General features: G+C 40.8%; 3 protein-coding genes across 14 annotated transcripts in view; all 3 read left to right on the plus strand.

The window, feature by feature from the left end:
• The window catches only part of si:dkeyp-44a8.4 (collagen alpha-1(XXIII) chain), a 190,461-nt gene extending 178,454 nt beyond the window's left edge, over positions 1 to 12,007 (plus strand). For 5 of the 10 annotated variants that reach the window (XM_036127478.1, XM_021310294.2, XM_036127479.1 and 2 more), the window contains 15 exons: positions 1,735 to 1,779; positions 3,062 to 3,106; positions 3,217 to 3,297; positions 3,382 to 3,435; positions 4,108 to 4,182; positions 4,264 to 4,290; positions 4,382 to 4,441; positions 4,528 to 4,599; positions 4,705 to 4,731; positions 4,824 to 4,877; positions 6,300 to 6,386; positions 6,608 to 6,706; positions 7,868 to 7,906; positions 8,051 to 8,059; positions 8,688 to 12,007. In XM_036127478.1, the coding sequence (XP_035983371.1) occupies positions 1,735 to 1,779; positions 3,062 to 3,106; positions 3,217 to 3,297; positions 3,382 to 3,435; positions 4,108 to 4,182; positions 4,264 to 4,290; positions 4,382 to 4,441; positions 4,528 to 4,599; positions 4,705 to 4,731; positions 4,824 to 4,877; positions 6,300 to 6,386; positions 6,608 to 6,706; positions 7,868 to 7,906; positions 8,051 to 8,059; positions 8,688 to 8,738 (825 nt within the window). In that variant the 3' untranslated portion in view covers positions 8,739 to 12,007. Of the gene's footprint in view, positions 1 to 1,734; positions 1,780 to 3,061; positions 3,107 to 3,216; positions 3,298 to 3,381; positions 3,436 to 4,107; positions 4,183 to 4,263; positions 4,291 to 4,381; positions 4,442 to 4,527; positions 4,600 to 4,704; positions 4,732 to 4,823; positions 4,878 to 6,299; positions 6,387 to 6,607; positions 6,707 to 7,867; positions 7,907 to 8,050; positions 8,060 to 8,185 lie in introns of all 10 variants that reach the window. The other 5 variants (XM_021310331.2, XM_021310460.2, XM_021310369.2 and 2 more) reach the window with 5 other exon arrangements.
• A 2,498-nt stretch (positions 12,008 to 14,505) lies between these two features.
• rack1 (receptor for activated C kinase 1) lies at positions 14,506 to 17,996 on the plus strand. Its single transcript, XM_012852999.3, has 8 exons — positions 14,506 to 14,727; positions 15,172 to 15,343; positions 16,437 to 16,584; positions 16,671 to 16,766; positions 16,913 to 17,023; positions 17,218 to 17,358; positions 17,541 to 17,651; positions 17,881 to 17,996. Exons 1-8 carry the CDS (start codon positions 14,619 to 14,621, stop codon positions 17,944 to 17,946), a joined length of 954 nt encoding a protein of 317 aa, XP_012708453.1. The 5' UTR covers positions 14,506 to 14,618; the 3' UTR covers positions 17,947 to 17,996.
• Positions 17,997 to 18,832: 836 nt separating this feature from the next.
• Positions 18,833 to 22,347, plus strand: nme5 (NME/NM23 family member 5). Of its 3 annotated transcripts, none has more exons than XM_021308987.2 (5): positions 18,833 to 19,179; positions 20,867 to 21,069; positions 21,768 to 21,868; positions 21,951 to 22,069; positions 22,155 to 22,347. In XM_021308987.2, exons 1-5 carry the CDS (start codon positions 19,054 to 19,056, stop codon positions 22,233 to 22,235), a joined length of 630 nt encoding a protein of 209 aa, XP_021164662.2. In that variant the 5' UTR covers positions 18,833 to 19,053; the 3' UTR covers positions 22,236 to 22,347. The 3 variants fall into 3 exon arrangements, with proteins under 3 accessions (XP_021164662.2, XP_021165058.2, XP_012708571.2); XM_021309383.2 differs by having other exon boundaries at positions 18,834 to 19,179; positions 20,864 to 21,069; positions 21,951 to 22,043; XM_012853117.3 differs by having other exon boundaries at positions 18,836 to 19,179; positions 20,864 to 21,069.
• The last annotated feature ends 1,592 nt before the right edge of the window (positions 22,348 to 23,939 follow it).

Genomic DNA, 23,939 nt, shown 5'->3' on the forward strand with positions numbered 1-23,939 from the left:
GTTTGCATTTGATTAAAAACTTGTATGAGCCAATTCCCTTTGGGTCCTGATCTGAAACGGGCTCCTGCGAAGTCACAGCCCAACAGCGTCCGATAGCTTCAAAGCAGATGGTGAAAATACGGACTGGAGATCTTATCAGAAACCTCTCGCTAACGAGGATCAGCCCGCACAAAGCTTACTCGCTGGGCCTCTGCAGGGCCGCCGAATAAGCGTCATTCCCTCATCGGCCACCCATACTGCATTTTTATCCGCTCACTTGATTGTTAGAGAAGCAGGTTCTCCCGTTTCATCCGTACTGACATCTTATGTGCTGATGAATACAGCGTAATACAACTCAATAATTGCGGTTGGTTTGTCTCTGGTATTCATAATGCAACTTTTTAAGGGGTTGCTTGCATGAGTAGCGCTCACTAACCACCGGTGAAATGCTCCAGATCAAATTGTGTCGAGTAAACATGTTTGGTTTCCAAGGATTTCACGGAGCGCACACAGAGAGTCCAAAATGGAAACGGATCAACACACCTCTGGGAGGCAGTATGGTTTTCCCTCTTATTACTTCAAGATGGCTGAAGCCTTCAGAGGAGGGAGGAACAAGTGTTTCACTAGGGACCCGGAGATTAAGGAGCGTGATTGAGGAGGCCTGCTACACACAGCAAACAACGCCGACAGAGTGTGGCAATCATCTAAAACTCATAGTGTTGCATAAAGTCAAATTAATGTGTTGGCTTCCTCTCCTTTTGCTTCAGTCTGCATCAAAACAATCAACGGCATGAAAAACGACGCTCGATTGTTGTGCCGTAGAAAACCACATTCAGTTCAGCACTGTTTTACATTCTCTGGGAGATAAAATAGCTCCAAGTTGTTTGTGATCGGCAGAGGTATGAATGAAGATTTGTTTGCTTCCCCCTATTTACAAGGAATGTAATGAGGGGCAAACATATACAAGGTTTGTGGAAGTTTAAATTTTTACTCTGATATTTATTATGGATCACGAGTCTGCAGCCACCTCATTTCCAGAGATGGTACTTCACTGACCCTAAGTTTTAACCCGAAGAGGCTACTATTGTCAATAGAAAATATCCTTTTGTGAACTCTGTGGCCAGAAATACTGGCCACAGATTTCCTTAATAAGGAAAATAACAAAACTTAGGTGCCGTGACATAAGGAAAACAGGAGATGCAGCACGGGCTGAGAAAAGGTCAGGCTGACAGAGTCTAAAGCAGGTAAATGAAAGAATCAGGCAGCAAACAATGAGAAATCAGAACCTTACTGAGGCAGGGGTGGAAGTTGGCCAAAGGGGCTGATGAGCTTATCCGAGGAAACAAGGCGCAAAGGAAAGCAGGGAAGCTGAGGGAGGGAGACTAATTAACACAAATGGAGCTTAAGGTGCCGTCCACACAGAGATGAGAATATGTGTAGGTTTTTTTAGTCGTTTAGATGTTGCATCCACATGCGGATCTGGCATTTTGGTAGACCTAAAACAATAATATTTTTTAAACGGTCCCAGAGTGGGTTTTGCACTTTAGCGTGTACGTGTTAAATGTGTCTTTTTAAGTAATGCCGTTGTGGCTTCATCTCACTTTGTAACCCATATGCACCCCATCCTCACAAATGTTAACAACAAACATGGCACTGGTGGATGCTGCGTTCATGCTAAGGCAAAAAATTAATAAATAAATCAAATAACCTAAGGATTCTAACTAAATGTGGTTACATTTGTCTGTTTGTCTCCAGGGCCCACCTGGACCACCGGGACTTCCTGGCCCTCCAGGGGAAAAGGTACGCCTCAAAAGTGGACACCCCCCGTGTTAAAATGCCAGGTTGTGATGTAAAAACAGGCAGCATGATAAATCTTTTCAGAACTTTACCCATCCTCTAATATGACAATTAACCTGTACAACGCAACTGAAAAAAATACAAATGTGTGTTAGAAGAAAAAAAGATGAATAAAGAAGGCGAAGTGACCTGATTTCATGAGGATGGACCCATAAACCGGCACTTGGCTGAAGCATCCGTTGATTCACTTTCAACAATCAGTCTCCTTGTGTTCACACCAGCCATCGAGTTAAACCTGAAATAAGGCGAAGGCTAAGCTTTCCCTGAGGTGTTTTTTTGATAGTTAGCTTTTTCAGATATTTCAGCTAAATCTATAGGATACCAAGAATCAAGAGAAACTCTTTAAAACAGCGCTGCCTGCCAGGTGAAGGGTGCACAAAGTTTCAGAGCAGCATATACGTACATATGACACAGTGAAGACGGTTATCAGGAAATGGAGAAAATGTCGGACCACAGCGACTTTCCAGAACCTCGATGCTTCTCTGAAATCAACTAAACTACGAGAAAGAAACTCATCAGGGACGCTGCAAAGAGGCAACACCGCTGAACCTGCAGGAATTTCTGCAGAGTACTGCTTATGTTTTGCAAACAATCTGCTGGCTTCTCCGTATGTCTGGACTGTAGGGTTGCAGGACTGGAACCTTTTTCTTCACCCACCCACAGTTAAAACATGCTGGAGCCGGCATCATTTATTCTCAGATTGAACGACCGTCTGCTTCAAAGTAAACAGAATAATAACCGGCTCCAGACACAAGTCAGTTTGACCAAGAAACTTTTAGGTTTCTGTTTAAAAGCTGTACATGATGACAGATTATGCTTTCTGAATATCACGTTGAGTCTATGCATACATGGAAATCATCACATCAGATACGTAATGAGAGGAAAATTCATGTTTTAAAATGGCCCAGAACTAAATCTGGCAGAAAATGTGTAGCATTTTGAGAGATTTTGAAACCTATGTGCCACTTGGAGTGGGCAAAAGATGTGGGATGCTGAACGAGTCCTACCAAAGGACAGTAAATGCTGAAATTTAATCTAAAGGAGCTTCAATAAAGTATTACTTTGAAGCTGTGCCCTAATTATGCACTTCATCTTTGTTTTTCTGTTGAACTGCCCCAAACTATGCATTTTAACAGGGATTAGTACACTTTTTCAGATCGTCTGTCCATATTTTTGTGTCGATAAAGCTCCTTAAATTCATCCGTGTCTCTTTGTCCTGAATTAGGGAGAGCTTGGGTTGCCTGGGCCTGCAGGAGTAGATGGAGAAAAGGTACAGAAGCTGCACACCTTTTTTTATACACCTTAAAACTTTCTGAGTTAGCGCATGCGGCTATATTATTATCTTGAAACTGTAATTTTCTCTGCCGTTGGAACCGTCAGGGGCCCAAAGGTGATGTGGGTGAAATGGGACCTCCCGGTGAGAGAGGAGAGAAAGGAGAGATGGGTCTTTCTGGACCTGCTGTAAGTTGTGACAGAAAAAGAAAAACTATTCTGAGGGTTCATACGGAAAAAACCGGCGACAATAACTTGCTCTCTGCCGCTCAGGGGATGGATGGACATAAAGGGGAAAAAGGTGACTGCAGACTGGACGACAACCTGGTTAGTGTTTAACACGCACATGACCGCACTGACCTATGCGTCAGCTGTGGAGATAGTTTTATTCATTTATTTCATACTTTTTAATCTTCTTGTAGCTTTAAAACTAACAGTAAGCTGAGATACCTCCAAGAATGTGATTTTAAAAGAGATCAACGACAGCGTGTACAGTGTTATATACTACGTTCAAAGCTTGGGAAGTTAGCTTATAACCTAATTCTGCTTTAAACCTTCCCATAGTGTCTCCTTTACCTGTCTCCTGTGTTTCTTTGTTCTTGTGACGCTGTTTGTTCACTATTGTTCTCTAACAAACCTCTGAGGCCTACAGAGAACAACTAGATTACTCCTGATCTGAATATTATTCCATAAAGTGGCGGCTCTGTCCCCTCTGAGCTTCTTATCAGAGTAAAGTGGACTGAATACAAATGGGCACAGCATTTTCAGATTCTAAGTATAACATTTTGGAGACCATGGGTCGCTTCACAATGATGCACCACTTTGAGAAACCATGAAAAATAACACATCTAAGTTTTTTGCGTGACTAAAATATGGGTGTTCAAGTTCAAGGGGTGCAAATACTTTAACAAGGAACTGTGCATAACCTCCTGTTAAGCGTGAGTTGGATCTCTATCTGTCTAATCTCCCCCTGATTTCGGGCTCTTTCCCCTCCTCCAGATTCAGATGATCTCTCAGCCGGGGCCTCCTGGTCCACCCGGCCCCCCCGGGGTGCCCGGGTCCCCAGGATCCACGGTGAGTATTTCCGCCCGCGTTTTTCCGATCCGCCACTTCCAGTCACGCAGACGCTGACGCCGTGCGGTGTTCTTTTTCCAGGGGCTGCACGGGATGCCCGGCCCCAAGGTAAGGCCGAGAACGCCTGCGTGTGGTTTGTGTGGTGGGACGGAGGCTGAGGAGCGTGCTTGGATCTAAGTGCTGTGCTGTCACAATGCAGGGGGAGCCCGGAGCTGGCGTCAAGGGAGAGAAGGGGGAGCACGGGGCCCCCGGATACAAAGTAAGCCGAGTCTTTGCCGATAGCCGTATTATTTACACGCGGGGTAATTCGCACGGTGCAGTTCTGACCGTTCGCTTCGACTGCAGGGGCTGGACGGCCACCAGGGTCCGCCCGGGGCTCCTGGGCTGGTGGGCCTGCCGGGCGCAAAGGGAGAAAAGGTAAACCCAATCATGACCCCCCCATACGCTATCGTACATCTGTACCGAGCCGCCTTTGGTTTCTGTTAAGCAGACGAAGTATCATTTTCACATGTGTGTTCGCAGGGCCGACCAGGGGAGCCGGGACTAGACGTGAGTTTGGCGAAGTGGATTTACCCAACGGTTCTTTCTTTTTTACTTGACTGAAGCGTGTGTCGAGCCTGCTTCTCCTTCCTTCTTTTCAGGGTTTTCCAGGTTTGAGAGGAGAGAAGGGTGACCGGGGGGAAAAAGGAGACAAGGTTAGTTTGAACATGTTGATCACCCACGGTAAAGAGGTGTAAATAGAAATAAAACGGAAAACCTCACTATTTAGGACCTGCAGCAAAAAAAAAAAAAAAAACATTTGGACTCTTATTTTCTACCTTCACCAGTTGTGGATAAAAGCATGTTGAGTTTGTTAAATGACACTGGAGCTTTACCTGGAGCAGTTACCCTCGGCCCTAAAAAGGGCTTTTTAACAGCAAACTGGTTTGGCCTGAAACAAAAGTTAACTGTGTTGAAAAGCACCCTATGCTCACTGAGTACAGAGGTGGATAGTAACCAGTTACATTTACTTGAGTAACTTTTTGAACAAAATATACTTCTGGGACTAGTTTTACTTCACCGTACTTCTTACTTTTACTTGAGTAAAATGTCTGGCTACTCCATCCACTATGAGTAACTTTACTGAATAAAGAAAAAACTTGTTTCAACCAAAGAAGCACCAGAGAGACACACATCTGCAGTATATATTAAGGTCAGACTTCTTGTTTGATTCTGAAAGAAAAATATATATATATTTCCCTCTGGGATTATTAAAGTATTTCTGGTTCTGATTCTGATTCTATCTGGTTAGCTCATCCAGCCAGGTAAAGGTCAGGTAACCATACAGTAAACAGTAGATATTATTAGTGGAAGTACTTTGCACTGTTCTAACTTACTGTATATACTAACTGCTTGGTTTCATACGTTTTATGTTTAAAAACTTTGTTTAGCAAAGTGGTTCTTCTGCCTGAATTTGTTCCTTTGTAATTGTTATTGTTTGTAAATGTTTTATGGTAGTCGTTAAAATACCAGAATTTGTACATAATTAAATATTTTTGCCTGACCAATTACATAATTTCTAAATTAAATCAGTCATTATAAATATTTACTTGGTAGTTGAGTAGCCTTCTCACAAAATAGTTACTCTTACTTAAGTAATTTCTTGGTTGGGTGCTTTTTACTTTGACTTGAGTAAAAAAAAAAAAAAAGTAGTGCTACTCTTACTTGAGTAAAATTTCTGGCTGCTCTACCCACCTTTGGTTAAGTACGAGGGAGGATCTGTGATGCTGTGGGCCTGGTTCGCTTTCAAAGACCCTGGAAACCTTGCTCTACAGCACGGCATCGTTAACTGTTTGTCAAACCAGGAGACGCCCCCCACCCCCCCACCCCAGAATAACTTTACCCACACACAACCTTTCTATGTTGTTGGTGTACGATTATACAACCGCAATTAATGATGACTTTATTTTGAGGCTTTTTACACAGAATTACCGGAGGGTGTTCTATTTCTTTTTGACGTGAATGATCCGTTACACTGGAGCCGTAATTACGGTCCGACTCTGCAGCGTAGCGTGTTCTTCATTATTACGACTGTGTGGGTCTGACTGCTGTACCTCTTCGTCCTCTTCATCCTCCAGGGTGACAGAGGGGCGGTGGGGAAGAAAGGCATGAAGGGTAACAAGGGAGAACAGGGTCCTCCAGGACTGGACCAGCCCTGTCCTGTGGTATGTCCCTATCACACACACACACACACACACACACACACACACACACACACACACACACACACACACACACATGTTCTGTGATACCTACTTCTTCTCTATCCTGCTTCAGTTACCTTCGGTGTTTTTATACTCTGTGCTTCAGTCTGAGTACTGCTGCTGTTGTTTTCTCTGAACTTCCTCCTCGTTGCTGTAAATGTGTAACTGACACCTTCTGGCAGGGCTGTGGTGACAGTAAAGATCAGTCTGTGAAAGAAGGGCTTTCTTCCCCTGAAACTGCTCCTCTTCCTCCTTCTGGCCCTGAGGCCCCCTGTCCTGTGGTACAGTATCTTTCTTTCTTGCTTTGCTCTACCTTGTTATGTTCACTTGCTTTTCATCTATCAATTCTTTTGTTTATTTTTTGTTTTTTCAAACCCCTGTTAGCATAGTCCTCTACCTCCCTAACCTCATATATTCTCAGACAATAGATGGCAAAAGGCTGCAGCCTTCACTGGCTGCCTGTTGATATTCATCTTTACTGCTCAGTCCAAAAGCCTGATAAGTGACAGTTTATTGCGGGTAGAGACAGACGAGAAGAGCTGCTTAAAGAAACGGGACTTTTGCGTACCGTATTTCTGCTTGAGGCAAACAGGAAGTCTTGAGTTATTGATTAAACGCTCCTTAACACTCAACTTTAAAAAAAAAAGTATACATTACAAACCTGCTTCAGTTGCACATATATTATATACATATAGTATATTTGTCGATAGGGGTAGAAACAACTGTGGCGTCTGGGATTATTCAAGCCAAGAAATAATTTTGTGACATTTTCTTGTTCTCAAATTGAGTAAATGTGTTAAAATTAAAGGCTGGATTTTTGTAGACTTTTAAATGTGAGATTATGCTAGTGCAATAAAGCTTGGATTTATTTACAAGGGGACAAACGTTGTAAATGTCACTTTTTTAGCCTTTAAATACATTTTGTTGTGTACTTGGTCCAGGTACTGCGTACATTTCTTTACACTCGGTTTGGGTCATATTTTTCCATCCGTTTTCTCTATTCTCTTTTATATTTTTTTAATAATTGCATCACTGTATTTGCTGTGGAGCTCCTAAACAAGGTCATGGACTTCCAGCAAACCAATTTCATGAAAAGTAAGGCATTAAAAAAGCCTGTTACTGTACCAAGAGTGGCAATAACAGTGGAAGGTGCTTTAGACTCCCTTCTCCATTGAACTAAAGTTATATTTTGGCGTGGCTTCAAAAGGTAGGACCTGGTTGAGTAGCAAGTAATGGTAAAAAAAAAAAATCACTTAAATCAGATACTGGCAGGGGAAATATGTTAGTTTAAAGTACATTTAATTGCATCACAAGTCCCCTGACAAGAAGCAGAACGCCAGCATTATTATTTCAAGGTTATTGCTGGTATTAAAATACCAAGATTGCAATGCGTAAAGAAAGGGATGCAAGCACCAACTTTCCACTTCTCTTCTGTCCTGCAGGGACACGATGGGCTTCCAATACCAAGCTGTTGGCAGAAGGTGAGAGTTTGAATCTTGATTTTTATTAACTCATGCCATTCTGTGGCATTGTTTTTGAGCTAATTAAAAATGTAGTTAAGGTATAGGTATATGCAGTGCATTTCTTTAACTGACTTTACACATACTGACTCTGATTTAATGCAGAGACACTATGTAAGTATATTAAAGCGTGCTTTTGAGTTAATAATGATGAAGCATTTATACCCTGCTTTTTTTTATTATGCGACCTGAAAACTAACTAATCAGCCCTTGCTATTTGTTTGTGTTGTTCTTTTGCAGTGATGACTAACCAGCAGCATGGGACCTGTACATATTGATATGGTATATTTTGCAGCTGTATACTATCCCAACAAACCTCTTTTTCACCTTTTTTTTTTTAAAAAAAAACAAAAACAAAATCCTATTATATAATATATTGAAAGATAAAGAATAAGGAGTTGTTTTTTTTTTCTTGGCCTTTTTTAAACTCACAAATCAGTGTGAAAGCAGCCATGAACTGGCAGTGGGACTTTTAGCTCGAAGGACGGTCCAAATGTCAGTGCTGGAGTTTAGAAGAGTGCCTCACTAACAATGTGTGACCGGCATGTTGTGAAACCAGAGGAGACGTAGGGACTGTGTGACGGTGTGTGCACTCATCCGAATCTCACCGATGGATGGATGGATGTTCAAAGAGATGGGATTTTTTATTTTTTTTATTTTTTAAGCAGATGGAGGAGTGTGGTGTCAGTGCTCTCTTGTCCTCTCTCTCTCTTTCTCTCTGTCTCTCTCTGTTTTCCACAAGGAGGAAATGGCGAAGCAGAAGCTCAAACGCAAGCGTCTCTCTCAGCCCTGAGAGGAAGGAAGGCAGTCCGGTGGGGAGAGGACACATAAATGAGCAGAGAGAGTTAAAAAGGGGGCGTTTTTTTTTCTGAGGCAAAGCTTCATATGTGATGCTTCTGCGTCCCACGCACATGTTGCGTTACAGAGACTCTCCAGGAGGGGGCGACAGAACTCTGCATTTCCACAATCACCTCCGATGGGAAAGAAACCTGTTGCTGATGATGTTGCGCGGTAGTTTGATAACCAGTTGAAGTTTTCTGGGAGTCGTCGACGTCCCTGGCACATAAGGAAGGAATTTACTGTGCAGATACTTTGTTATGATAACATGTCGTATGAGATTGTTGTAAAATATATTGATGCATGTCAGTGTTGTTTAGCACCCTGACAGCTTGTAGGACTTCTGATGAAACCATGACACAAACAGAAGATGAATTTTCATTTGCAATAAGATATACAATTCTCTTAGATATAAAATCCCTTCGAAAATATCATTCGGTCAAGTATTGTAAAGCTTAAATATGTGTGTTGTATTAGTTTTGCCTTTTAGGGTCATGTTTCTTCAGCTACAGTTTGCATTCCTGTGTATTGCCTTGATTGCTGAGTAAAATTTTGAAGGAACCATGTGCAGTATTTTTGGATCAATCAGTGTTGCCCTGGGAAATAATCCCCCCCAGCTGATGAGCTTCAACTCACCTTTGTGCTTCAGCTAAAAAGGGAGGCAGGTTGGATCGCTGCTTACAGTATTTTGGACAACAGTAGAAGTTTTTTTGCTGCTGACTTAAATGTGTGTGTTTATTTTTTTTTATATATATATATATATATATATCTGTTTGTGAATCAACATTAACTCTGGATTTGAGAACCAATACACTTAATAATGTAATTTGAACCAAATACATATGCAACAACTCTTCATTGGTCACTCAGCGATATATGTTCTAGACAAGTTATTGTTTTTGCTGTATGGATTTTTTTTATTATTATTATTTTCAACGAAAACCATCTTTGCTATCGGGTGAGAGTTGTTTTGTGTGATGCTGACAACACATCTCTCTCAGATGGAATCGTTTATCGGTGCTTAAGTACTTTTATTGCAAATCCTTATCATGAAAAGGGGCGGTTCTTACATTAATGGCAGCCCGTCCTTCTGCCACCCCCAACCCAACAAAATGCTGTAAATCGGAATTCCTGTTTGGGATAAAATGCAGTATAGTCACACAACGCAAGCAAAATGCTCCATCTAGTCTCCACTGAAGGCAAATCCATGAAGAAAAACATATTTAGAGCACAACCTAAAAATAAGTAATAGTTTTTGTCTGGCCCTTCTGCACCCCCTTTTGCAATGCTGCCCTGGGCAACCGCCCAGTTTAAAAACCACCACCCATTTTTGAAAACACACATCTGCAATCTTTTCAAAAGCCTTTTTGTAATGGGTTTGTTCTGACTTGTACTTATACACCTTTAAATATTCTAATATATTTAGAAAGGTAATGAGAATTGAGACAGCACACACAGATACATTGGTGGACTTTTGTGTACGTTGATATGTGTCATCATTGGATGTTTTTACCCGCCTTCTACGCTCATTACATTACATACAGTATTTCTTTCTCAGTCTTGTTGCAGTTTTAAGCAGAATTGCATGAATTTCTTCAGGTTTATTTTGGAATTGGAAAGATTTTTTTGATGATGTAAAAACATTAGACTGTTATTAATATTATAATGTTCATCTATAATGTGGTATATAAGTCCTGTAATATTACACTACAAACAAGCAAATCTCTTAGAGGAAAAAATAAAAAGCTGAACAATGCTACCACAGACTTGTTTCACTGTGGGTATAGTGTGCTTTTGGTTACTTTTATGTCAAACTTTCCTTTTGGACTTCCATGCCCAAAGTTCAAGTTTGGTTCTTTTAGATCATTATACATTCTCCATCAAGGATTTAGGAGATTTTAGGTGGAATATAATATTTGCCTACTAAGAAAAAGCTTCTGTCTTGCATTCCTTAGTCCAGCCATATGGATAATTTTGTACCCTCTTTGGATATTATGGCTTTAGCTAAAGGATGCAGTTGAGTAAGTTTGAGTAGGAAAACTTCTCCTAGAACACCTAAACCTTATCTCAGATTGATCAGATTAAGTATTCGTCGGAGGCTGCGTACATTTATACAACCAGGTTTTTGCAGCTTTTTAAAAAAAATTATATTTCTCCCTCTAACAGATTTGCAAAAAAAAAAAAAATGTTTTTAAATCTGCACAGTATGAAACTTAAACCGTATCTCTCATTTGTACAGTTTTCTTTCCTTAAACTGAGATGAATATTAAGAAAGACTTATTTTGAAATGTGTGTTGAGTTGAGTGAAATTTTAAAAATGTTAACGCAGATAATTAACATGATCTTTGAGTACAAAATAACTACACCTCTTTTTTTATGGTTTCTTGAATGTGTCTCTCGTCTAAGTCAGGTCTGGTTTTGGACTGGGAGTTTCAGGTTTATGCATTTTAGTTTGGAGAGAATCCGATCTGAAAAAAATATTAAAGAAGGAAACCTGTTTTTTTTTTTTTGTATTCAAGTACTCAGACTTCAGTCAGTACAACACAACCCTTTACGTTATGCCAATATAAGCTGGTGGTTATCTGCTCTCTCTTTATGGCTTTTACAGATTCTGTTAGCACTGTTTTCTTGGTATAATAAAGTTGATTTGTGATTAAAGTTTTATATTTTACCCAACCTTATCCAGCAGTATTAGTTTGACTTTGTGAGATTTTTTTTTCTAGTTGTGTATTTGGTTGTAAAAGATTCCATCTGCTTTTTTTGATTATTTGTGTATATATATATATATATATATATATATATATATATATATAAAACCTAAACCTCTGGTCAACTTAACACGTGGACAGAAATAAACTCAAAGGTTTTATGAATTGTCATTTAATCAGAAAGATACACTCCCTTCCTTTTTGTTAATCAAAGTAATAATGCAAAGTAAAGGTAATGACATTTATGAAACTGGATTTATACAAATAAATGCATGTATCAGAGCACTCATAAATATACCGTATCTCCTGATTTATAGGCATTAAGTCAAAATTAACATAAACTAAGCACCGCATTGCAAAAGTATCATACCTCTTGGTCTTAACCAGAAACCTTGGTGTATTTTATTGGCATGTTATGTTACAGACCAACACAAGGCAGTGCATAGTTGTGAAATGTAATGAAAATTATACATGCATTTCAAAAATATTTGCAAATAAATGAAATGTTTGGTGTGCATTTGCATTCGGCGCCCATTTATTCGGATTCTGTGTAAATAAATCCTTTGAACGCCTCCAACAGCTTTCCTTCCAAGACGACCCTGCATTAAGCAGACCAGCTTTTCTGTCTATGGTGCTGCCACTAACATGTGTCCCAGTGGGCATGGTGTGTTCAGGGTGATTTGAAGTGTTACTCCTCCACCACACATTTAGGTTTTGTTTATAGATCAAAAGCACCTTCTTCCACATGTTTGTACATGGCTTGAGAGGAACTCCAGGTGGGACTTCTCGTGGCCATATTCTTTACGACGGTCTTCTCCTGGCCACTTTTTCATAAAAGCCAGATTTGTGGAGTGCACAACTAATAGTTTTCCTGTCAACAGATTTTTCCACCTTAACTGTGGGTCTTTGCAGCTCCTCTAGAGTTACCATGGGCCTTGTGGTTGTTTCTCCAAATAACGCTTTGCTTGACTGGCATATCAGCTGAGGTGTGCAGCCATGTCTTGGTGGGTTTACAATTCTCAGATGATGGATTGATTGGTGCTAAGATGTTCGAGTTTGGGATATTGTGTCATAAAGTAGCCTTTCATCTAGCTTTAAACCTCTCCACAACTTTATTCGTGACCAGTCTGGTTTGTCCCTTAGTGTTCATGATGCTGTTTGCACACTAATGATGCAAAAGTCAGTGGTTCTTGTTTTGCACTCAGTTTAATTGGTCAGTACATCATTTGTGCTTCTACAGAGGTTTCATCATTATCAAGAAACTACATACTACAGATTATGTTTATAAAGGATTCATTAGTCATTTTCATCAGCAAGTTTACTGTGGTCTTGCTCAAAGGAAAAAAGGAACATTTCTGGACTTTTTTTGCAGTTTGTTGGTTTATTAAACTATCAAATCTGTCCAAAACATTAAACTAGTGATTAATCAGCATTATCAACCACCATGTTGGTCTCAGGAAATTTCACTACACTCTTAATCCAGATTTGTGCAAGCAATCAACAGACAAAAGAAAGAAAGATATCTTATGACAGCCTGTGTTTTTCTAACCCATTCAAGTGTTGCGTTAATGCTTAAGGGAAATCAATGCATTGATGTGACAGCATTTTTTACAGTTGCATCAAATCAAAATTGAAGTAATAAGTTTTGCTCTAATGGAGAAGTGATCAAGAGTTTGCACACAGCTTCAGCTGGTAATCATTGATCAGGCTCTAAATCTGGATGCAGTGATGGACTCAGACCTGAACCTATAAAGGCATCTAAAGACAATTACAACATCTGCCTTCTATCACCTGAAGAACATTCCCAGGATTAAAGGACTAATGTCTCAAACTAATCAATGTGTTTATCTTTAGTAGAATTGATTACTGCAACGGTGTTTTTAAAAAGTGGATCAGACAGCTGCAGCTGATCCAGAACGCTGCTGCCCGCGTCCTCACTAAGACTAAGAAAGTAGAGCACATCACCCCAGTTCTAAAGTCCTTACACTGGCTCCCTGTATCTCAGAGAATAGACTTTAAAATATGAAATACATCACAAACTCCCCTCCAGACCACTAAGGTCTTCCGGCTCTAATCTACTCTGCATACCCAGAACCAGAACCAAACATGGAGATGCAGTATTTAGTTTTTATGCTCCACTTATCTGGAACAAACTTCCAGAAAACTGCAAAAGAGCTGAAACCTTGAGTTTGTTTAGAGTTGTCTTTGAATGCTAATATTCTATTTAAACTGTTATAGCTAACTGAAACATCATTAGATTAAGTTTGTGGTACAACTTACAATGACCCACTGCTACTATTCCACTCACTCCAATGTATTTTCCTCTGTTTTTTTATTATGTTCTGTTCACATCCAACAATTTGTTTGAATGTGCTATACAAACAAATTTGCCTTGCGTAGCATATTTGTCATATGGATTCTTAATATTAATTTAGCAATACTGAAAATTTCAACTAATAGACATACACTATAAAAACTATAGAAAAACACTTTAAAATATTCAGCTAATCTATATAATAAACCTATAATGAGATGAATATCTGGAGCTCAACATATGAGGACCTCTTCAAGGGGGGGGGGGGGGGGGGGGGCAATCTTCGAGCCAATAAAGGGATTATTTTTGTGCTAATGGTTTAATCAAAAGAAACCTGTCATAGAACACTAAGTCTCAAAATAAATACCCACTTATTGCATTAAAAAATGCAGAACTTCTAGGTAGGGCCAAGCTCCACATTTATTACTGATAATGTCCCTGGCAAAGCATTTCTTTTTACTTTGTAAGAAAACAGATTAAAACAGATCTGACTGTGATACTGTTGAAATTTGTTTGCCAAGACGGCGGCGCGTACATTTACTATACTGATAATAAATGAATAAAAGTTTTAAAATTAAACTGTGTGTTCAGAACCAGAACCTCACTTAAAAAAATAATTTATCGCAACTCCGGAGCCGATAAAAACAGCACATCCCAGAATCCTTTGCGGAGCTCTCACCCCCTGATAGCGTTTGCATCCGGGTCCTGCTCTTCCTTTTCCTCCGTGCCTAGATGCGATGAGGACTTAGGTTTGCCCGGACCGCTTAAGAATCCGAATCCATCCTTGCGATAGGCACCACCAAACCTCGCCAAAATGACCGAGCAGATGACAGTGAGGGGGACCCTCAAGGGCCACAGTGGATGGGTCACCCAGATCGCCACTACGCCCCAGTACCCCGACATGATTCTGTCGGCGTCCCGAGGTGAGGCTTCCCCCGCCGGCTCCGCCAACATGGCTGCTGCTAGCATTGTCCAGCTAGCCCACACTCTGAACTGTTAGGAAACAGCGACGTAGAGTCTGAGAGATTCACGCGTGACGAGCGCGGAGCAGAAACAGCGGCGTGAAAGTCTAGTCTGCGTTTAAAAGTCAGTATTTAAAAGGAAAATGGAGAGAGAAGGACCCAGGTGGGCTAGCTTATGCTATGTGGCCTCACCTGTTAGAGCTTTAGCTGCACTTTTTGCGCTTATAACATGGCTTTACCGGACTAGGGACGCCGAAATGCATTAAAGCTGAGCGTTGACGTTGAACATAGTTTGGTATTAAACATCATTTACAGCCCTAGCTCATCAGACGTGTCCGCGTATTGACGTATCACTCCGCATGTGTGACCGGTCCTCTGTGTGTGTGTGTCCCCCCTCCTCCTCAGACAAGTCCATCATCATGTGGAAGCTGACCCGTGATGAGACCAACTACGGCATCCCCCAGCGCTCCCTGAGGGGCCACTCTCACTTCGTGAGCGACGTTGTCATCTCCTCAGATGGCCAGTTCGCCCTCTCCGGAGCCTGGGACGGGACCCTGCGCCTGTGGGACCTGACCACGTAAGTCCTCGCCCACCCAGACCACAAGTGTCTAGATGTTTAGACCCATCGTAGCAGGGGGGGGACCCCAGTCAAGCATGCAGTACACCGGCTCCTGGGGGCCAAAGTTGGACATTCCTAGCCTCTTTGAGTTCTTTATCAGTTCGTAAACTTCGGCGCAGGAATCTTCTATCGAGGTCTGGTGTCCTGCAGCTTTTGGACGCGTCCCCGAGTCCAGGGTGCTTGCGCAAGTCTTGAAAGTCTTAATAAGTATGGAATTTTGAAACACTGTTTTCCAGACCTTGAAAAGTCTTGAATTTTGTGTGAAAGTCTTAATAAAGTATGGGGGGAAAAAAATGATGGTAGAATTTTACAGTATGCTCAAAGGCATTGTGAAATGAGAAATAGGAAGGTAGGCTATAAAACTATAATTTTACTAACTGGTCACGTACTGTATTAGCCTAATGGAATCAAACACTTGTTTGATGTGAAATTCATGTACTTGTGATTTTCATGTTTTGAAACGTTTTCATCAGTAAAAGCATAATTTACTGTGAATAATACATTTGTTCATTGAATACTAGCCTATAAAAATTAACATTTGTAACAGTTTGTACAATCTCAACCAATGAAGTAGGCAGTAGGCACACAGTATACAAGTACATAAAGTTAAGGTCTTGGGGGGGAAAAATAATCAGTTTTGAAAAAGTCTGGAATTTTATTTTGGAAAAAGAGCAAGCGCCCTGCGAGTCACTGCTTAAAGGGCCAGCGTCTCCATCCTAGTTTAAAGTGCAGCAGGTGGGGGAGCAGCTGAAAAGGTGTTGTCACATCCGTACGGATGCTCTGACAAAGTTAAGAATTACAGCCATGATCTAAAGAGGCTTTCATGCTGACTTTAGTCACTTTTTTTTTTTTTAGGTTTAGATTTGGAAATTGTCCCCCATATTGAGATTTAAATTATTTCCCCCTCTGAATTGTTGGGGAGGAAAAACGGTCCGATAGAGAAGCGCTTCACTTTCCTGTGTAGCCTTCAGAAATGAGCCGGACAGCCGGTCCTCTGTTGCAGTAGGACGTCCTGACGTGTTTAACCCCCGTTCGTTGTGCCGTTCTCCAGCGGCGCCACCACCCGCCAGTTCGTCGGCCACAACAAGGACGTTTTGAGCGTGGCCTTCTCTGCGGACAACCGCCAGATCGTGTCCGGCTCTCGGGACAAGACCATCAAGCTGTGGAACACGCTTGGTGTCTGCAAGTACACCATTCAGGTGAGCGGCCGGCGCTCAGCGAGCGATAAGTTGGGCTGGGGCTGATGCGGTGGCGTGTATTCACGGTTCCTCGTTTGGTTTTGCAGGATGAAGGCCATACTGAGTGGGTGTCTTGTGTCCGCTTCTCCCCCAACAGCAGCAACCCCATCATCGTCTCCTGCGGCTGGGACAAGATGGTCAAGGTGGGGCTGGGCTTTGTTTGAAAAGGCCTCCGTTTTAGCGCATGTTCGTTCGATGCTTTGAACATGTTTGCATGTATTATCCTACATGCTCTCTGAGGACGTTGGTTTAGCCAATCAGAGCGCTGATCTCTGTCCCTGCCTCCTAGGTGTGGAACCTGGCCAACTGCAAGCTGAAGACCAACCACATTGGCCACACCGGCTACCTGAACACGGTGACGGTCTCTCCCGACGGCTCCCTGTGTGCCTCCGGTGGAAAGGTAATCCGCCGTGACTTGTCGCCAGCCAGGCAAACGCCGTGTTCCTAGTTTTTCAGGTTTGCTGTGATGGAAAACCAAACATGCATCTGTTTTTAAGTATGATGATAAAAGAGGCTGTTTCTGAGCAACGTTAGCTGCGTAGGGTCTGTAGAGTTGCTGGAGTTTGGTGGTTGACATGTTTTGTTTCTTCTCAGGACGGCCAGGCCATGCTGTGGGACCTGAATGAGGGCAAGCACCTCTACACTCTGGATAGTGGGGACATCATCAACGCCCTGTGCTTCAGCCCCAACCGCTACTGGCTGTGTGCCGCCACTGGCCCCAGCATTAAGATCTGGGTGAGTGTCTGAGAGAACGGCCTCCTGGTTAGGATGGGCGCTGATGAAACTTCTACATGCTAGCTGTACTTTATGATGATATCAGAGGCTGTTTCTGAGTTCGGACCTAACCCGGTTTGATCCTGTAGGAGGGCGTGCTGATTTCCCACTGATCTGATCTTTTCTCCTGTGGTTGTTTACAGGATCTGGAAGGCAAGATCATTGTGGATGAGCTGAGACAGGAAGTGATCAGCACAAACAGCAAGGCTGAGCCCCCACAGTGTACTTCCTTGGCATGGTCTGCTGACGGACAGGTAATTGATGCTCGGCTCTGACGGAGCTTTAACGGCAGATGTCTGACTTCCTGCCAGGTTGTTTTAGTCTTGTAGCCCCGGTGATTATACCCAATCACTTTTAATTCTGATATTCACTGCTGACAGTCCTGCAAATATGAGGGGCACCGTAGAAATATTTAGCTAACTAACAAGGAACAGGATTTGTTATGAATGTAGCGTTAACGTTAACTCTTCTATCTCCCTGCAGACCCTGTTCGCTGGCTACACTGACAACCTGATCAGAGTGTGGCAGGTCACCATTGGAACGCGATAAGAAGCCCTTGCTGAAGCATATTTGAATAAAAAAGACTGTTTAAGAAAATATCCCCTGGTCTTTGTCTCAACTTTGTGTTTATCAACATGCATTTCTGTGAAAGTATGACTGCACAATTAGGGGAATATAACAAAGTAAATGTCTTTAGGCCATCTCAGCCACTAAGATCTAGGACTGGTTAGTTATAAAGGACTGAAAATCCCCCTGATTTCCCAATAAACACTGAACGTGTGGAACATGAAAGATAATGGTTTACGGCAACCAGGTCCTTAAACCTATACCAGCACCAGTGGTGGCACTTGGGCTGCCTTTATAGAACTTGGTATTAAGGATTTACAAGGTAAATGAAAAGTAAATTATCTGCAATGTAAAGTTAAAAAAAAAAACTGGAAAATTATCCCACCTATCTACACCAGTTAATGACTGGTGACCAGAGGAAAAGCTTCCTGCTGGCTACGCTTGCTCTATTTATTTACCCAATTAAATAATGAGCCTAACTTATTTGGGTTCTATTTGTAATTTGGCTAATAATCTACAATGAAAGCTAATGAAGTATCTGAATCTTGTATTCATTAGTTGTACTTGAACGTTCACAGATTGTTCATATATTTATAACGGAAAAGCTGTTAATGCAGACATAACTGGATCCATATTGAGATACTGCCATCTTCCTCTGTTGAAATTGAGATCTCTATGGGCTTTTTTCCCCATTTTATGAGACCAAAGTTTGAATTAAGACCTACCAGAAACTGCAAATATCCCATGCAGCTCTCTGCGATAGCAACATTGCTCTAATTATCAGAAAATGAGCAGAGACCAGCAGGTACCAAAAAAGACGTTTGAAAATGGTGTGGTTTGTCCTACATGAGACACCGTAGTTCTCTGGTATCATAGCAACCAAGAATGTAATCAAATGAGCTAAAGGTCTGTCCGGATGGCATTTTTTTTTCATACAGTATCATTTGCAACTGTTTCGATGAGCGTAACATCATTTAAAAATTTAATCACCTAAACACGTGTTTCTTTTGTTTTTGATATATTTTTGGGGGGTTTTGTTTGGAAGTAGCAGAAGCTGCCAAAAGGTAGCGTCAGCTCGCAGAGGGAAAAATGGAGCCGACTCCACATCAACGCATCTATGTTGAAAGAACCCTGGCTCTCATCAAACCTGATGCGGTTCACGAGTCCGAGGAGATCGAGGATGTCATCTTGAAGGCAGGCTTCGTTATCCTGCAGGTCGGTAGAGATGTCAAACGTTTAGGATGTTTGTTGGTCAGGATCATTAAACAGCTAACAGATTAAATGAGAGGCGTATATTTGTCTCCTATAATATAGGATGCGATGTTGTCGATATTGAAGTTAACGCATTTCTAGGCGCTTGCTCGTTGTAACTTTCGTCCACTAGAGGGCGATAGTGAACAGTACAGGTGACTGCCACCAGGGGGCGTAGAAGAGACTTTCACGGTTGAGCAGAAATTATCCAGACATCAATCATGGTAGATGTAGCGGTCTCTGTATCTTTAACGAAGCAGCACAGTATTTATTGTAATAAAAAAAGTTTACACGGTACAAAGAGTCTTTATGTTCAGGCTGTTCCATTGGGTTCAGGTAGAACACGCTGTGTTGGGTTCTCCTAGTTTTCTTACATTTCCTATAAATATAAAAATAACATTTTAAAGATTTTCTTTTTAAAAATGCATCCTAAATACTAAATGTTCTTTGGCTATCTGTTAGATATTAAATGAAATTACTACGTTTTTAGATTGTTTTCATTGTTCACATCTCTCTTGCTTTTGAATGTTTTTATTCTAGGTCTAGTTTTTTCCATTGGCAACAAATTACCAATTACCTAATAAAACAATAAATAAATTATATATATATATATATATATATATAGATATATATATATATATATATATAGATATATATATACTGTCATAATTGAGCCTTTAAGCCGCAAAGACAGCTGAACCTTGAGCTAGTTATCTGTAACATCGATGCCATCAATCAGTACATCTTCTGCTTATCTGAGATTGGATGGTTAAGGTAACCAGTCCAGGAGGGGAATTTGACCAATTTGACCAATTCTGTACCCAAGGACACCCTCCAGATCAGTCTGGGGCAGCCTCAAGCATTCCCAGGCCTTACGGGATGTATTGTCTCTCAGGGGCTTCCACTAGTGGGACAGGCCTGAGAAAAAAAAACTCTAAAAGGTAACAGTAAAAGCAAATAAATCCAACAAGATGCATAGAGGAGCTTGATATGTGAATATATCTTGGTTGGAAATAGCGATAGTACTATAATACTACATTTATTCTAATCATAAATATATAAGGCTGAACTTAACACGTTTTTCTTAAATATTTTTATATTAATAATTTTAAGAGCAGGTGCAACTTTTTTCTTAGTTTTTACCCCAGATGTAACCTCTACCATGATTATATAGATCTCTGTAGTCTCTCACTAAGCCTAAGATTTATTTAAAGCCAGTGTTAAGGAATGTCAAGCAATAACTTATTTGGTTATTAATATTTATCTGAAATTGCACATGTTCACTGATGAAATATCTTTCACAAGTAATGCCACTAATGTTCGAAAAGTGCTCTTCTTTGCAAATGACTATGCAGTATTTGAGCTGTTTCCTCATCCATGACAATAAAAGAAGAGAGAGAGATCTTAAAGGCAGACATCAAAAGAAAATGAACTCATAATCATGTAAAAACAGCAATTAGGAATTTGATTCAATGTAACTAATAAAATAAAAACATTAAATCTAAGGTTGCCATCTAGAAAGCATAAATCCCTTATATCTGTATAAGAAGTAATTTGACCCATCTGGATCAGTTTCCTAAAGCTGCAGACAAATCATTACTGTGTTTATTGCTAAACTGTCCTCCAAATGAGTTTATCCCTGTGGTAGAAGCGGAGGCTGCAGCTGAGTCCTGAGCAATGCAGCGAGTTCTACGCACACCAGTATGGAAAGCTCTTCTTTCCCAGCCTGACGGCCTTCATGAGCTCCGGACCCATTATTGCCATGACGCTGGCTCGAGACAACGCTATTGCCCACTGGAAGTACATGATGGGGCCTGACAACATCTCCAAAGCCAAAGAAAATCACCCAGAGTGGTCAGTCTCTAACAACTCTTTGTGCATTCTACATTTTTCAGGGCAACGGTGTCGTCAGCATTTTCTGGTTGGTTATTTGAAATTATTTCAGTTCACCGTGTGAAATATTAGTATTAAAATATGTTCATTTTCCTGACATATTTGGCACCAGGCCACACTGCCAAAGTCAGCAGGTCTGCCCTAAACCCCATAGCGAGTCTATGATGTTTAGTGTTTGAGATGAGAGACACTTAAGCCAACAATGCACTGGTTGTTAGAGCATCCTTAGCTTCCTTAACATTTCAGCAGGGCATCAGGCTGATCTCCATGCCATGCTGCAGTAATACATACTTTTATTGGTCTTATATAGCATATTCTAGTATTTAGACAAACTGAATATTAGGTTTTCCTTACCTGTAAGCCATGATCATCATACCCATCCTTATATAGATTCATTACTCTGTACATGATGAATTTATATAATCTAAAAATGTCCTTTTTAATCTGACTTACTAAAATGAATGTACCTCCTGATGAAATGCTAATTTATCAACCACAGTGTAGCCCTGATTACTGTACTGTGTGACACAACTTAGCAGTGTGGTCAGTGGGTCAGAAAGAAACTGCTGTAAAGGTCTGTTAAGCTAATACTTTTTGATTTTCCTGCCCCATGTGCTGCAGGTGTTCGCTATGATCCTATTCCCTCTCTCTCTCTCCAGCCTTCGAGCAAAATATGGAACTTCCGACCTAAAGAACGCTCTTCATGGCAGCGACTCGTTTCTCACAGCAGTGAGGGAGATTAAATTCATGTTTCCAAACAGTACGTTGTTTGCTGCTCTGCCATAATTGTTGTTGTTCATAAAGATCTGAAGCATTGAGCTCCGCGTGATTTCCCTCTGCAGCTGTAATCGAGCCCTTTCCATCCAGAGGGGCAACTGAGGAGTACCTGAGCCAGAGCGTAAACCCAGTTCTCCTACGTGGACTCACTGAGCTCTGTAAGGAAAAGCCTCTCAACCCCCGCGTAAGTGCTGATGCTCAGGGCGTGGAAAGCTTCGCAGTCGGAGGTACATTATTGTTAGCTTGTGCGTCTTTCCTCTTCCCAATAGATCTGGCTTGCTGACTGGCTACTGAAAAATGATCCAAACCAGCCTCAAATATGTGGAGTCACTGTGGAAGACGAAAACTGACGGCCAAAGAGCGATATAAGGAAGGGCGTTTGCTGTTTTTACTTTTGTTTGCTTTTGACAAATTCATCTGTCCAGTGTTATATATGTAAATATACGAGTATTTGGGAACACTCGACTGTTTTGTTGATTTTTGTCATATAGGTCAAATAACTGTCCTGTATCTTTAAGTGTTTTGTCTTAGTTTGTCACCTAAAGTAATCACTGGGTTTAAAGTTCACTACTGGAACAAGATCATGAAATTAGATGGATAAAAAAAAAACTCAACAGGTTTTTAATTGTCTATGTCTTATAATTATTATTTTGTATTTATTTACATTGAGAGAGCCTGAAAATCAGAGTAGTGTCCAGTTGCACTAAACGAGTTGCTTTTGGAAACTTAATTGACACAGGAGAACAGTTCAGTTGTTCATATAATGCTTAATAGTCTTTCCTGCTGTTTCGTGGAAGGTTTCCATTTCTGTTAATAATAATAAATGTGGATCTTAGATCTCGTTGTAGAGATTTCAGTTAAAGGGGTATCCTTCACATTAAACGGGTATTGACACATTAAGCCTTTTTACATTTTGTCACATTACAACCATAAACTTCAATGTTTTTAGTGGGAATGTAGCCTTTAACTGTGAAATAGAATGGAAAAATGCATGGTGTCAAATCTTTTTCCAGATAAAAACAACTAAAAACTTTGGTGTGCATTTAAATTCCAACACTTTAATTCTGATATCCTGAAGTGAACTCAAGTGGCTTTAATAAGTAAATAAAGTCAACAGGTATGTCATTTGAGTTCATTTTAAATCTTGCTGTTCTTTGAAGGCCTCTGAGGTTTGTTAGAGAACATTAGTGAAAAAGCAGCATTATGAATACCAAGGAACACAGCAGACAGATCATGCATAAAGTAGTTTAGATGTGTAAAATAAGGGTTACAAAATATATTTTGAACATATAATCCTTATAATTTAAGCATGTGTACAATATCTATATTGCAAAAGTTTTTGGAATGCAGTAATTGTTGGTTAATATATTCCCAGTGATTTGAGTTCATACCATGGTTACTGAGGTTATGGTCAACCTGTTAGAGTGTCTCTGCAGTAGAGGCCCACACCTGAAACAGATCACGATGCCAAACCTGCTAAAGATCACAAACAGGGCTGAAGCACAGATGAACAACAAAGAAGATAGGAAAAAGTGATTTTGTAAAATTGTGTAGCCCTAGTTAAAAGCAGGGTTAAGTTACCGTATAAAACAATATTTCCCAGCTGTTAAAATTTCACAGAGCACTTTCCAGAAAACGAAAACATGAGATAAGAAAATCCTTTATTGTCCCACAATGTGGAAATTCTGGCGTGACAGTGGCAAATACAAAATGTTACATTGTCCATCGGTGATGTTATTTTTCTCACAGTCATTTTGTCTCCCACCACCTGCACTGGGTCCAGTGGGCATCCCAGGACAGAGCTGGCCCTCCTGATGAGTTTATCCAGACGCTTCCTCTCAGCTACAGATAAGCTGCTGCTCCAACAGGCCACACTATTAAAGATGGCTGATGCATCTCAAGGCATAAAAGCAAACCCATGCAGATCAGTGTTATTTAATTTAATGAAGAATGCTGTACATATTTTGTATACAATGCAGATCAGTTTTGGGATTTTAGGACAAAAAGGTGTAAATATATTTATATTTTGGCTAGGTTTAAAAACGTCCAAGGCA

This window comes from Fundulus heteroclitus, chromosome 23, assembly GCF_011125445.2.
Source record: "Fundulus heteroclitus isolate FHET01 chromosome 23, MU-UCD_Fhet_4.1, whole genome shotgun sequence".
NCBI lineage: Eukaryota > Metazoa > Chordata > Actinopteri > Cyprinodontiformes > Fundulidae > Fundulus > Fundulus heteroclitus.

Coding starts and splice junctions, on each gene's coding strand:
- rack1 (XM_012852999.3), top strand. CDS start 14,619: ATGACCGAGCAGATGACAGTGAGGGGGACCCTCAAGGGCCACAGTGGA. Junction 15,344..16,436: donor CGCCTGTGGGACCTGACCAC/GTAAGTCCTCGC, acceptor GCCGTTCTCCAG/CGGCGCCACCACCCGCCAGT. Junction 17,359..17,540: donor GCCCCAGCATTAAGATCTGG/GTGAGTGTCTGA, acceptor GGTTGTTTACAG/GATCTGGAAGGCAAGATCAT.
- nme5 (XM_012853117.3), top strand. CDS start 19,054: ATGGAGCCGACTCCACATCAACGCATCTATGTTGAAAGAACCCTGGCT. Junction 21,070..21,767: donor AAAGAAAATCACCCAGAGTG/GTCAGTCTCTAA, acceptor CTCTCTCTCCAG/CCTTCGAGCAAAATATGGAA. Junction 21,869..21,950: donor TAAATTCATGTTTCCAAACA/GTACGTTGTTTG, acceptor TTCCCTCTGCAG/CTGTAATCGAGCCCTTTCCA.